At 39.1% G+C, this 12556-nt stretch overlaps 1 protein-coding gene across 1 annotated transcript; it reads right to left on the reverse strand.

Moving 5' to 3' along the window:
* Positions 1-694: 694 nt before the first annotated feature.
* Positions 695-11007, reverse strand: LOC122767794 (phosphatidylinositol 5-phosphate 4-kinase type-2 gamma-like). The gene is made up of 10 exons (XM_044023266.1): positions 10728-11007; positions 9965-10062; positions 8646-8742; positions 8132-8281; positions 6256-6402; positions 5621-5659; positions 3164-3277; positions 1326-1593; positions 1084-1187; positions 695-968 (listed from the first exon to the last, which is right to left on the reverse strand). The coding sequence occupies exons 1-10, from the start codon at positions 10878-10880 to the stop codon at positions 888-890; spliced, it is 1251 nt and encodes a 416-aa protein (XP_043879201.1). The 5' UTR covers positions 10881-11007; the 3' UTR covers positions 695-887.
* Between the last annotated feature and the right edge of the window lie 1549 nt (positions 11008-12556).

Here is a 12556-nt window from a genome sequence, read left to right on the forward strand (position 1 = left end):
AAAATAAAATAAGGACAAACACCAATGCTTCGTCACTGAGAATATATTATACAACACGTATAATGTTCTAATTGAATCACGTAAGATAAAAATAAAATGTGATGATTTGAGCTTAATGCTGAGGCTGGCTACAGAATTGAACTCACCTCTTTACAGTCAGTGATGAATTTACAGTCCACTAATGTTAGAGTTCAGTCTTTAATCATTTAAGCAAATGTAAGTTTTAATTCATGTAATCAAAAATATCCTTACAGACAATATTTCCTCAATATTACCAACGTCTCAAATGAAAATACTTTTTTCTTTTATGTGCTTAAAGATTGAGGTTAATATCGCATTAAATTAAATTAAAGGGATAGTTCAGTTGTGGTAAGAAAATATATTGTTTGAAAATACACTTGTTCTTTGCGCTCCCTCACTTGTTCTTTGATAAAATAATTGTAAGTATCTAACATTTATAATCTGACAAACGCTAGATACTATAATTATTTTGTCGGATGTTGATGGGAAAACTTGGGGAAGGAGTTCCACATGGAGAGTGACTTTGGTCCATTGAGCTGTCACTCCAAAGCTCAGTAGCCAATCAGCAAGCAGCTTCCTAAGGCCCGCCCACAAACAAAAAACCACGGTGCAAAGAAAAAACCAGGGAACACAAAGAACAAGTGTATTTTCAAACAACAAAATACAATATTTTTGAATGATTAAATCGCTATTTTGCTTCATATTGACACAAATCTAATTCCATATGTCATGAAGCATTGTGAGTGCATTATAGTGGACTATCAATGTGCTTTACATAAGGTCTTCACAGAGATTGTTTCCATAGGTTTTGAATGCATCTTGGGGATGTGGTGTAAGAACTGTACTGTATGATAAGACTCGTTGAACTAAGCCAGGATCTGAGTGATGAACTCTCTGAAACGTTTGGCGTACTGCTCGGGATGAACCGTTGAGATTTCTGCTCCCGCCTGCAAAAATACAAAAACATGAGTGAAAGCAGTCCGTTCCACTTTTCCAGGCTCGAGATGTAAAGCATGCAGAGTGTGTGCTAAGCGCTTCCTTCACCGAGCACTGATCTCTCACCCCGTGTTTGACAGCCTTGGCAGCGTGAGCAGCTTTCTTCTTGGTGTCGTACTGTGTCAGCACGTCAATCAGACCCATGAAATACACCTCTCTCTGGGGCGCACCTACACGGGAGTGATTTACAGCATTTAGTTGGGGATATTGATCTCAACTGCTTCAGCCCAGTGTGAGGTGATATCACAGCGTTGAGCTCCTGGAACATATTTTAATTCATCAGAGAAATCTCGGCTGTCAGGACTCACCTACGGCGCTCTGAACAGCGTACACATCCACGTAAGGGTCAAACTCCCCGGGACCCATTGGTTTGAAGGAGTTCATGTAGCCTGCGATGCCCTGAGGCGATGTGGAATGTGGGGCAGGGGCCAGCCCATTTTCATCATCTTCTTCCTCTTCGTATGGCAACTCCTCATCAACCTCCTCTTCCTCCTCCTCTTCCTCCCTCTCAGCCCGCTTCACATCATGGATGCCCAGCAGCAGGCTGTAGTCCATCATCCTCATCCGCACCAGAAACTGTAGAGAGAGGACACACATGTCATAACAAATGGAAAACCATGACGACACTCATACCTTTAAAGGTTATTATTATAACCTTTATTTAACAGGGATTAACCCTTTAACACAGGGGTGTCAAACTAATTTTTGTTCAGGGGCCACATACAGCACAATTTGATCTCAAGGGGGCCGGACCAGTAAAAATAGTAAAATAATAGCATAATAACCTATGAACAACAAGAACCCCTTTGTTTTTTCTCCTTTGTTTTAAATTTAATGAAGGATAATTTTACAAAACATGAAATTCCTTGAGAAATATAAGTGCAATTTCAACAATATCATGCCTAAATTTACTATTTACATAGCACACTGGATCTATAAAGGCACAAACATTTAGTCCCGGGTATCTGGAGCATTTGACATTACGTTTAGATTAGTGTGAAATTTTAACAAATTCATCCTGTGGGCCGATTGGACCCTCTGTCTGGCCCCTGGGCCGTATGTTTGACACCCCTGTTTTAACACCTAACCCTCATGTCTATCTGGACAGTTTTTGCTTATTTTAACCATGAAAGGACCAGAGAATATCCTGTAACTAAGTGCTATTGCCCATTTTTCAGAATAACTTCCAATATCTGGCAATTATTTAAAATTATTGCATGTCAAAATACTGCTTTAGCAATTCAAAATGAAGAAAAACAAAACATTTAGAAAACCACTGCAGTTGTGCATGAACAGCAGATTTTTTAAAATTTTAAATTTGAACAGTAATTGAGTATGAACCCTGAAGTGACAATAGGATTAAATCCTGTAATCAAAGACAGTAACTGTAAGCCTGTACTGTTCTGATGAATGTAGACCTGAAGATATGAAGGCAGACCCAAGAGAGAAACCATTTAATACTAGCATACAGTAAAGTTGTATGCTTTAAGTCTGTTTTGTGTTTTATTTATTTTATTTGATCTGTTTTATTATGGTTTCTATCCACGTTTGTGATGTATTTTAATTTATTTTAGTTGTTTTAGATGCATCTTACTGCGAGCTATTATGCCTTTTATTTATTGTGTGTTTTATTTATTCTGCTGTACAGCACTTCAGTTCACTGTGGTTGTTTTAAAGTGCTTTACAAATAGAGTTGGATTGGATTGGACTTCCCGTTTTTAAATCATCTATTAAAACATGTTTTTTTCTCTCTTTTAAATCAGTTTGGGAGGTTGGCATTTACATTTTATTTTTCTTTTATTGTTTTACTGTCTTTTATTGTTTTTTACATGTTTTATTTGTCTTGTCTGTCTACAGCACTTTGGCCGACTGTGTTGTCTTTAACATGCTTTATTAATAAAGTTGGATTGGATTAAATCATATTCTATTGGAGTGAATTTAGACTATTCCTCAGCAAAATAGACTTCCATTCAAATGTACTGCTATTTTAAAAATAGGTCTGCTATTTTACTCTGGCACCCCAAGGGAAGGGTGCCAAATAATGGAACGGTTGGGGCTTTTATTTTGGTAATATTAACGCAAAAAACCCAAACCATTCCATTCAATGGAAACACAACACACAGGAACTTTAAACTCTCCTCTTTACCTCTGTGTCTCTGTGAAGCTTGTCCAAAATCTTCTCCTTCTCCTCTTCACTCACATAAACTTTTTGCATCGTATTCCTGAAGTCTACGTCTTTATATGTGGGCAACTCTTTCACCTGCAAACAGAGCAAAGATGAACTGAACTACATTCACGGTCAAAAGAAGAAAAATCACACAATAATCATGTTTTCATCAGTCCTCATGTTTCCTGTCACATAAAAGGCAAACAATATTGCCCCAGAAACTGCTTTTTCCCAATCGCACAAGATCAAAGATTTCCACGCCCCTGCAGTGCGTGCCGTTTAAACTCGATCCATTCAGCCAGCTCTTTAACAGCATGTTTTCTAGGTCAGAGTAGCTGCAGGCCAAACACAGAGCGTCTGATGTTATTTAAAGTCATTTGATAAGTCATTTTTCAGTAAAAGCACTCCTGAAAGTCTCTGAAAAACAAATTTGTCACACACAATGGAGATTCTTTTTTCCGCTCCACTCTCCGACGCCGACTACTTTCTAATTATGGGAACTCTTCGTCACTTACTCACTTACTTTGTAAAGGGCTTGAATGTCATCTGTGTGGTGCAGCACAGGTAAAACCGAACAGCTACAGTACATACAATAAATAAAAGTCTAATTTCACACGTAGTGTAGTTAATAGTTGGTGTAAGTGGCACAGTGTGACACAGTGTGGGAATCGGCTTGAACACACTCCACATCCACACCTTCAGAAAAGCTGTGGTGTCCACACTGTGCTCACACAATCACTTTATGTCTTCAGTAATGTTTGTCTTTGTTTACTCTTAAAATGTATATTCAATTTTATGGCAGTGTGGGGCATGACCGAAGGAAAACAGTGTGGATCGATGTCAAACAGTGGATCCCATTAATGTCATGACTTTTCCTTTTTTATTTTAAAGCCTATTTAAAGGATTGTCAGCACTGACTTAACTCAACATGCTGCTTTGTTTGGAAACCATCCTGAGACACAGAGCCTTGCTCTGACTGACCACATGGCAGCCAGCAGGGACACCAGGTAAAACAGATGTCAGACTGTCCTGCTTAACCCTCAGTGCTCATGCGGCAGGTGCACCCATGGCAAACTGTCGTAAACAACTCCTTATATAGACATCCTGGGGGGGTGTGTTTATAGATCACATATTCAGTTTGTTGTTGAGTCAGAGTTATGACTCATATCAATCATCTAATTTTTAGTAGTGACATAAAGTAGCAATAATATATATTATATTAATATATAATATATAATATTTTTTCATTTTGTTCACAAAAACGAGCCAAGTGAAATTTGAACTGTGACGTATTTCCAGATTTTACAAATTCAATCCGAGATTGCAGAGGTTGTGCTGAAAAAAAATGAACTCTAATGGCACGTTTCCACCGGCTCGCTTCGCCTCGGCACAGCACGGTTATTTTGTGTTTCCACTAGCATAGTACCTGACACCTGGTACTTTTTTAGTATCTGCTCTGGCAAGGTTCCAAGCGAGCTAAGTAGATACTATGCATGACGTCGTCAGACTGCCGGCCACTGATTGGTCAGAGTGCCGTCACAGGAAGAAGCATCCGACACAAGAATCAAGCCGAACAATGCCGAACTGTAGATCAGTGTAAAATACTTAACAATCCTAAAACCGTGGGGTAATCTCCAACAATTGCCAGGGAAAACCAACCTAAACCGTGCCATGCTGGGGTGAGGCGAGCTGGGAAAAAAAGGGCCATATATTGCATTATCGCCTCTGTATATACATGTTCTAAGAGTTAAGAAGGTGCTTTCTGCTTTATCTTAACGTTAGAACACTTTTTCCAACTAGAAACTTACAACTTAACATATTTGATTTTTAAAATGTAGGAAGCAATGGATCAACAACTCCTGTGTGCCATGATAAAATAAATCTGGATATGGACTTTGACGAGGGGGAACGAACCGCTTACCGTACAAAGCAAAACAAACTATTTGATGAAACTAGTTAATGAACCAGGGTAGTGGTTAATCATTTTTTCCTTGTTGTATATAAACAAATTATATATGTGTGTGTGTCAGTCACAGTCACAAAAAAAACCAAAAAAAACTCTGAATTACTTCTCCTGGATTCAGAAATTGTTTATTTAACATCATAAGCTAGGGTGTTGTTTTTTTAGGGGGAATTTCTTCTTATTACAAAAATAAATCAAGGTAATTAAGTGCTTATACCTATGAACAGGTACAGTCTGGTGTGAATCCAAATAATGATGTGGATTTCACTGTCGGTGTTCTCAGAGCACTTTTTACTTCCTTATTTGTTTTGTGAGTCAGAGTCAAACTGCATCAAATAAAACAGGCTGATAATAAATATCAGCCAATTCAAGTTAATGTTCCTTTGGAGCCTTCAACACAACATGTGTCACTGAAAAATACACTTTAAATGGACAGTCATGAAGAGGAATTAATGTTGGAATGCTGATCTCACCCTCTCTTTAAAACTTGCTTCACGTGACACCAGGGAGCCCTGAGGAAAGAAAAAGACAGTCACTGATTATTGTTGCTGATCATTTCTCTCCATCATAATCTCTGAAGACATCACACATTAATGAATAACTGAAAATCTGACAATGAAATGCTCTGTGTGTACAACATCTTTCTCCTGTGTCTGTGCCTGCACCAATGTCCATAGGAAAAATCTAAGATATTAATGGTATAGCACACTGGAGCTGTTCATGTCCATTGCTGCCTCCATTTGTACATTTATGTGTTGTTTTGTGATATCAGTTTTTGTGTTATAAGTAACCAAAACTTACCAAGGAGGCAGCAGTAGACCAGAAGCTTCTCTGTCCCCACAAGTTAAAAATGCAGATTTTCTTTATGGACATTGGTATAGGAGAGTAAAATACTGTCTAAGGCAAGATAAAGTGTTGCATGACACTTTGTTAAAAATAAAAAATTAGGCTTTTGTAGCCTTAGAATGAGCGTTTTACATGTAATTTAGGCAAGAACCTTCCTTAATGAAGACTGCCATCTTGCGTTGCCATGTTTCTACAGTAGCCCAAATGAACAAATCAGATTGAATGGGAATTCTGGAGTATTTGTGTTATGTGCAGGCGTTACCTTGAGGTCGTACTTCCTGTGCACGTGCAGTCTGTGGCTGAAGACGTTTCTCATGACTAACAGGTAGGTGTCCTCGCTCTCCACCGTCACTCTGTACATGGCCAACAACTGAGGGAGCAGCGTGCTGCCGTGGCACGTAACAATATACTGGAAGAGAGAACAGCGCTGAGTTCATTAACAGCAGTGGGAGATGGTGCTGATGTCTTTGCTTAAATACCAGGTGATTCTTCACTGTCCAGTAACAGCAAAACAACAAGATTGACTAGATTAGATTGACATAAAAACCCAGTGGAGGCATTTACTATTTTGTTTTTCCTCTCGAGGTGCAAATGTGAGTGTGAGTTACAAGCCGCACATTTCTATGAGTGTTTTCACACTGAGAACTGAACACTGAACAAACACTGAAGAAACCCACAGAAAGGTGAAGGACTGTGGAAAACAGAACAGTTAATTTTAAAAAATGCCCTAAATTTGCAAAGTCCCTCACTTAGAGCCCAGCAACAAAAATAAAAAACTGATGTATCTAACATTATGAACAACAAATCCAGGACAAGAACAGGGAGCGCCTCTGGGACCATGTATAGACGAGCTTTCTTTAGCACGGCTCATCCATGCATCCATGCATCCATGTCGACTCTGACCCACAATGCCACCATCCATCACTACGTGATCATGTGACCCACGATACCACAATACCAAATAACACAGCACACAGACACAACCAGCACACAGAATAATTATGTATGTTTGCGTATGTGTATATTCGCTTTAATAAATAAAAATGAGGCTTTTGTAGCCCATGCCATGTTGCCATGTTTCTACAGTAGCCCAAATGGACAAATCAGATAGGATGTCAATTTTGAAACACATCAACATCTTACACGGAAAAAAGGAAGATTGACATCGTGTCTGGTTTGAAGTTCTCGGACACACTTGGGAAAAGAGGAGGAGAGTGGAGGAGTCCTCGGTGTCTTTTCCCGATTTGTACCGAAATGCATGTGCGAAGTTTGACTACTTCCTGTCGAAACAATTGGATTTCTGACTGCATGGCTTCCCTCCTCGACAACACGTCTGCCTGTTCCCTTTGGATTTGACTGTTTACCTGGTTTTATACTCTTACTGACAAGTCCTGAACTGTGTGTTTGCTTTTCTTCATTGTAATAAAAAGCTTACTGAGAACTAAACTAGCTTTTCAGTGTGCGGCAACTGGGTCCAAACACCACCCGTTCCGTATAGCTAACATTTGTGGTTCTATTAGTTCATTCTATGAAAAAAATACAGGCTTTATGTCCTTCCACAACTGTGGTAATACATCAGCAGTGACAGGAAGTAGTTGCACTTTCGCACATGCACAAACAGAACTCTGTCTGTTCCAGTTTGCAGTCTCTCCATTAGATGTCACTGATCCATATACAGTGTACCTTTAAGGCGATATATTTGACCTTTTATCAAATATACCATTTTAAATATGTATTGTGTTTGAAATTGTTTTTTGAACTCTGAATGAAAACTCTGAATGAACTCTAACTGCGATAAATCCACAACAGATCTGGTGAAAGTCGTCCACCGAGGCCATTCAGTCATATCTGAGTCACAACCTAAATCTAATCATTCCTTCTTGGGGCCATAACTTACTGTATGCACCCCGAAAATATCAAACAGATGTGTCCTTTACTTTTTAGTTATGCTGCTCACAGACAAACAGACAAAAACAAAACACCTCCTTGGTGAAGCAAACCGTCCAGCTCTCCCATGCACCCACAATCCTCCATGATGTCACTTTATGAAGACAACTCATAAAGACAAGCAGACCCATTTCACAGTTCACTGTGAAAGGACATCAGTTGTCAGTGTTTCCTCTCGACGCCACTCATACCTGGTGATACTCGGAGAGGATGCTGTGCATTTCCTCCACCTCCTCACTGGAGATTTCTTTCACCACCAAAGTGCGGTCATATGATGTCAGCAGCAGACCCACGCGGTGCCCCTCCTCGTCTTTGTGCGGAGGACTGTGGGCCAGAGACACCTGTTGGCGAGTGAGAGGACAGCACCGTGAGCACATACTGCACAGTCTCTCCAACAGAATATAAGACATTTCTTTTCAAATGGTTCACTGTCGAACACGTAAGCACTTTGCATGGATTCTTTTTAAGGTTGTATGACTGTTCTATTTTCCAGGCACTGCAAAATGGACACACACAACTTCCCTCATGTATTCATCTGCTAAGCAAATGTGCAGTCTGCTGACTCTGCGTCACCTGACACATGCAAATGTCACACACAGAAATTCAAATTTAGAAGGCAGCCAGCAGGTCCATACATCATAAAAAAATTTTTTGTTTTTATGCTTCTAACAAGATTTTTGCTCCACAGTAAGTTTTCACTCATACCTGGAAATCGTGGTCATCGATGCCAAAATGCTCCCTCAGGTTTCTGAACACCTGCGGACAGTACTCTTTGAATTTGAACTGTGCGGGAAGATTCTCTCTGAGGAACAAAGACAGTTTTCATATATTATATCGACAACATAATAGGAAAACACAGTGCCTCTCCATATACAGTGTTGTGCAAAAGTCTTAGATTTGTTGTTTTAGCACTGCTAAGTATTTCTCAGTCACTTTATTGGAACACAACGATAGCACCACCCTGGTTCTCTTAAACCTGGAGTAGTTTGTCCTACTGTTTCATGTCAACTATTACACCATTTTTATTTATGCTCGATCATTGCAGACACATGTTGTATGACAGTTTGCTAATATTTAAAACCAATTTTCGGTCACATTATTCTAATCCAAATGACTATAATCACAGAATTTGACAGATATAAAAACAACAAAGCTAGCGTTTCCCTCAGACTTTTGCACAGGACTTTATCTTCTTCATAAATACCACACAACGTATGATTTAGACGTAGAAAGATGGGTTTTTAAATATTCAGCCAATGTGAATAAAACAGAGTTACTGTATAAAATCGAAACTTTATAATCCCGTGTGAACTTTTGAGTTATTTACTCGACACTTGCATCACTGACTGTGTATAATTTATTCATATCATTTGCCTGAGCTCTTCATTGCCCTTGACTGGAAACCACTCTATGAGGAAAAAAACATACAGTAGTTTCTTGTTCTTCCCAACTCTGTTTATAAGTCTTTACACAACCTGGATTCCTGGATGGATTAAAGGATTATTAAAAGCCACTAAGTTTTCTGGACTGAAATCCTCACAGAAAATGAACCTCGTGGACGAGCGTGTATGGCGCTGCTCTCATAAAGCTTTATTATTTTCTAACATAGTCTGTCTCACACGGTGTCTGACTGACAGTCACGCTCCGTGAGCCCTTAAATATTTTCAGATGAGTTCATCAACTTTTATTATTCCTCTGGCACTTGTTAATATTCCTGATACGCAGCCTCTGAAGCAGCTCATTGGGCGAGAATTGTGCTGCATTATTTCGCACTATTATCATTCTTCTGCATTGCTGTGAGGCGGTACTTCATATCACAGTCCACGCAAGCTCAATGTCACTGTTATTGTCTGTGGTAACAACTGCAGCTGTAGTAGTGATGGAGTTATTGTCGGTGGAGAACTAAGAAGGGGCGTCTGCCGTTTCTGATAAGCGTGAGCCGAGGCGTAAAAAATTGTCACACAAATCTGTGCAAATGGCAGGAGGCCGGGGGCAGGTGGACAGAGCTAGGACGAGCACAGTACTTGTTGAAGAGGTGGTTGCTGACTTTTATCTTGGCGCAGGCTTTAAAGTTGTCTGGAAGCAGCATGACGGGGACAGGAACCTGGCTCAGGTCATTGATCTGCAGGTGATGGTGGATCAGTGGTGAATATACACAGCATATACACACTTGGAGCCAAGCTGACACAAACACACATAGGATTCACTCACCAGCCACTAAATTAGGTACACCGGTTCACACTTGCCCTTTAATGCAAATATATAACAAGCCAATCATATGGTGGCAAGTCAGTGCATTTAGGCCTGAAGTTTAGAATGAGCATGGAAATTAGTTGATTTATGTGACTTTTAATGTGGAAAACCATCTCTGAAGTTGACAGAGAATGGTTTGAGCAGCAGACAAAACAAAAAAAAAGGCTTTTTAATGCTTGTGATTCAAATAATCATCCCTCATTACACTACACTGGGTACAAACGCCTGCCACTTTAATGCTGCACAGTGAAATGTGCAGCTTTTAAAGTTTTGAAGCCAATTTAACAGCAGTTCAGCCTGAAATAAATTTAGACAAAACATTAACACCAAAAGAGTTAAATGAGACACTATTCCAAAGTGTAATTTGTCCTTATTGGCATTGGTGTTGAAATGACTATTTTAGTGTCAGTGTAATACTGTAAAAATGTACTGTCTGTCATCTGTACCTAATAAAGTGGCAATTGAGTATGTTTACATATCATACGGATAAAAAAAACAACACACACACATTCACTCACACACACACACACCTACCGAGTGGTTGACCCCCCACATCAGCACGCTCACCACGGGGTCACTGGCTCTGAAAACCTCCACTTTCTGCTGCACGAAGTGTTTCTTCTTGGTTTTCCTTTTCGGCGCCAGAGCGCTGAGAGCGCTGGAGGTGACAGTGGGAGGAGAAGACATCGTTCTCGCACAGGTGTATATACTGTACTATATATAAGTATGTCCGTGTCTAAGTGTGTAAAAGTGTGGACTGCTGCTGCCGTCCGTGTCGCTCTGTGTATGTAAAGCAGCCTGAAGTCCGCCCTTCATCCTGGACTCTCTGCAGCAGCAGCAGCCACTGTGAACCAGCACCTGCCGCACCGCACCGACCACTGTTGGTCGTTTTTTAGTCCATTTGATCGAAATTAAACGCCTCAAACAATATAGTGCAAGTCCAGCAAACAATAATCTGTTGCCTTAACACAAATGTAATGTAATATTTATGTATAACTCTATAGGTTAAACATGTATGATAAACATTATAATGACTTTAAAACATGCATGAATATGTATTATGCAAATTTACTATAATATATGACACAAATAATTCTGATTTGCACAAGTGGACCAACAACTATTAATCCCTTTGTTTCACATCAGTGAAAGTGAATGATGCAGCACCTGAAACAAAAATAAATGACTTACAAAGTTCATCCTTTTTATCACATTGTTCATTTCGATGATTTGGTTTTAGAATTGAATTAGATAATGTTTAGTGTTTTGCATGTATGATCATTTCTGGTCTTACATATATACTTTATACTTGTTTCAAATATTGTATTTGGGTGGGGGTATGTGTGAGTGAGTTTTTTTGTGTCACGTTTTATCCATGCTGATTGACTTTATACAAATGTAATATTTAAACTAAAACACAGTATAATTATACAGTATATGAGGTAAAAACATGTATGACATAATGACATAATAAAAAAAAGTAGGGTGGGACTCACAGGGTAGCTCACAGTATGAAACACAATACATGGTCCACGATTATAATAATATCATGATACAGCAATTCTGTGATAATCAGTATATTGCAAGATACATCATGAAGTCTGACTAACTAAAGAAAACAAAAACATGAACGTGAAAAGTTAAAAGTGCTGGATTTCATTTATTCACATATTAAAGTCCATGTATTGAACAAAGATGTAGCTTTCTCCAGTATTATCCCGCTGTAAACTCCCTCTTCTTCAGCCAGAGAAGGCAGAGACTGTAAACTTTGGGGCGTCTTCATTTATTAATTTACATATCGATATTTGCCCTGGCGATATATCACCAAATCGATATTTTGACCCACTCCTAATAAAAATAAATCAACAATGTTCCCACTTAAGTAGAGCTAGTTATGCAATGTTGACAGGGGGGTGCAAATGTTTGCTCCTTTGGAGAATTAAGTTGATAAGCTTAGTGAATGAGAGGCAGATTCTTTCTTCTGTCTGCTCCATTTCATACAGAAAATAGTATTCATGTTTATATTCAATTATTGAAAGCTCAGTGTCACTAGTCCACCGATTTTGATCAATGCATATTTCAATTTATAATCAGAGCAATGAAATGTCTTATTTTCTGACTTTTTGTTTAAATTTACCCTGAATAACAGAAACTTACAGAACAAAAAGCCTTTAGTTACGTGGCTAAAAACAGCCATTTTGTCAGTCAAAGCAAGCGTCCTTGTCCATATTGATGAGGGGCAATGTGTCAGTTAGTCATATTACCACACTTCAAAAACACTGAACTATCCCTTTAATATTTGTCCTGTGGACTCATGACATACTGTATATAATCTGTTGACTTGCATTATGCATAAGACAAAT

Source organism: Solea senegalensis, linkage group LG4 (assembly GCF_019176455.1).
Source record: "Solea senegalensis isolate Sse05_10M linkage group LG4, IFAPA_SoseM_1, whole genome shotgun sequence".
Classification (NCBI taxonomy): domain Eukaryota; kingdom Metazoa; phylum Chordata; class Actinopteri; order Pleuronectiformes; family Soleidae; genus Solea; species Solea senegalensis.

What these genes read in the sequence shown, in the direction of transcription:
- LOC122767794 (XM_044023266.1), bottom strand. Translation starts at nt 10,880, where the DNA reads ATGTCTTCTCCTCCCACTGTCACCTCCAGCGCTCTCAGCGCTCTGGCG. An exon ending in TCGATGACCACGATTTCCAG is followed by an intron (nt 8,282 to 8,645) that starts GTATGAGTGAAA and finishes ACTCGCCAACAG; the next exon opens with GTGTCTCTGGCCCACAGTCC. An exon ending in AGCTTCACAGAGACACAGAG is followed by an intron (nt 1,594 to 3,163) that starts GTAAAGAGGAGA and finishes CTCTCTCTACAG; the next exon opens with TTTCTGGTGCGGATGAGGAT.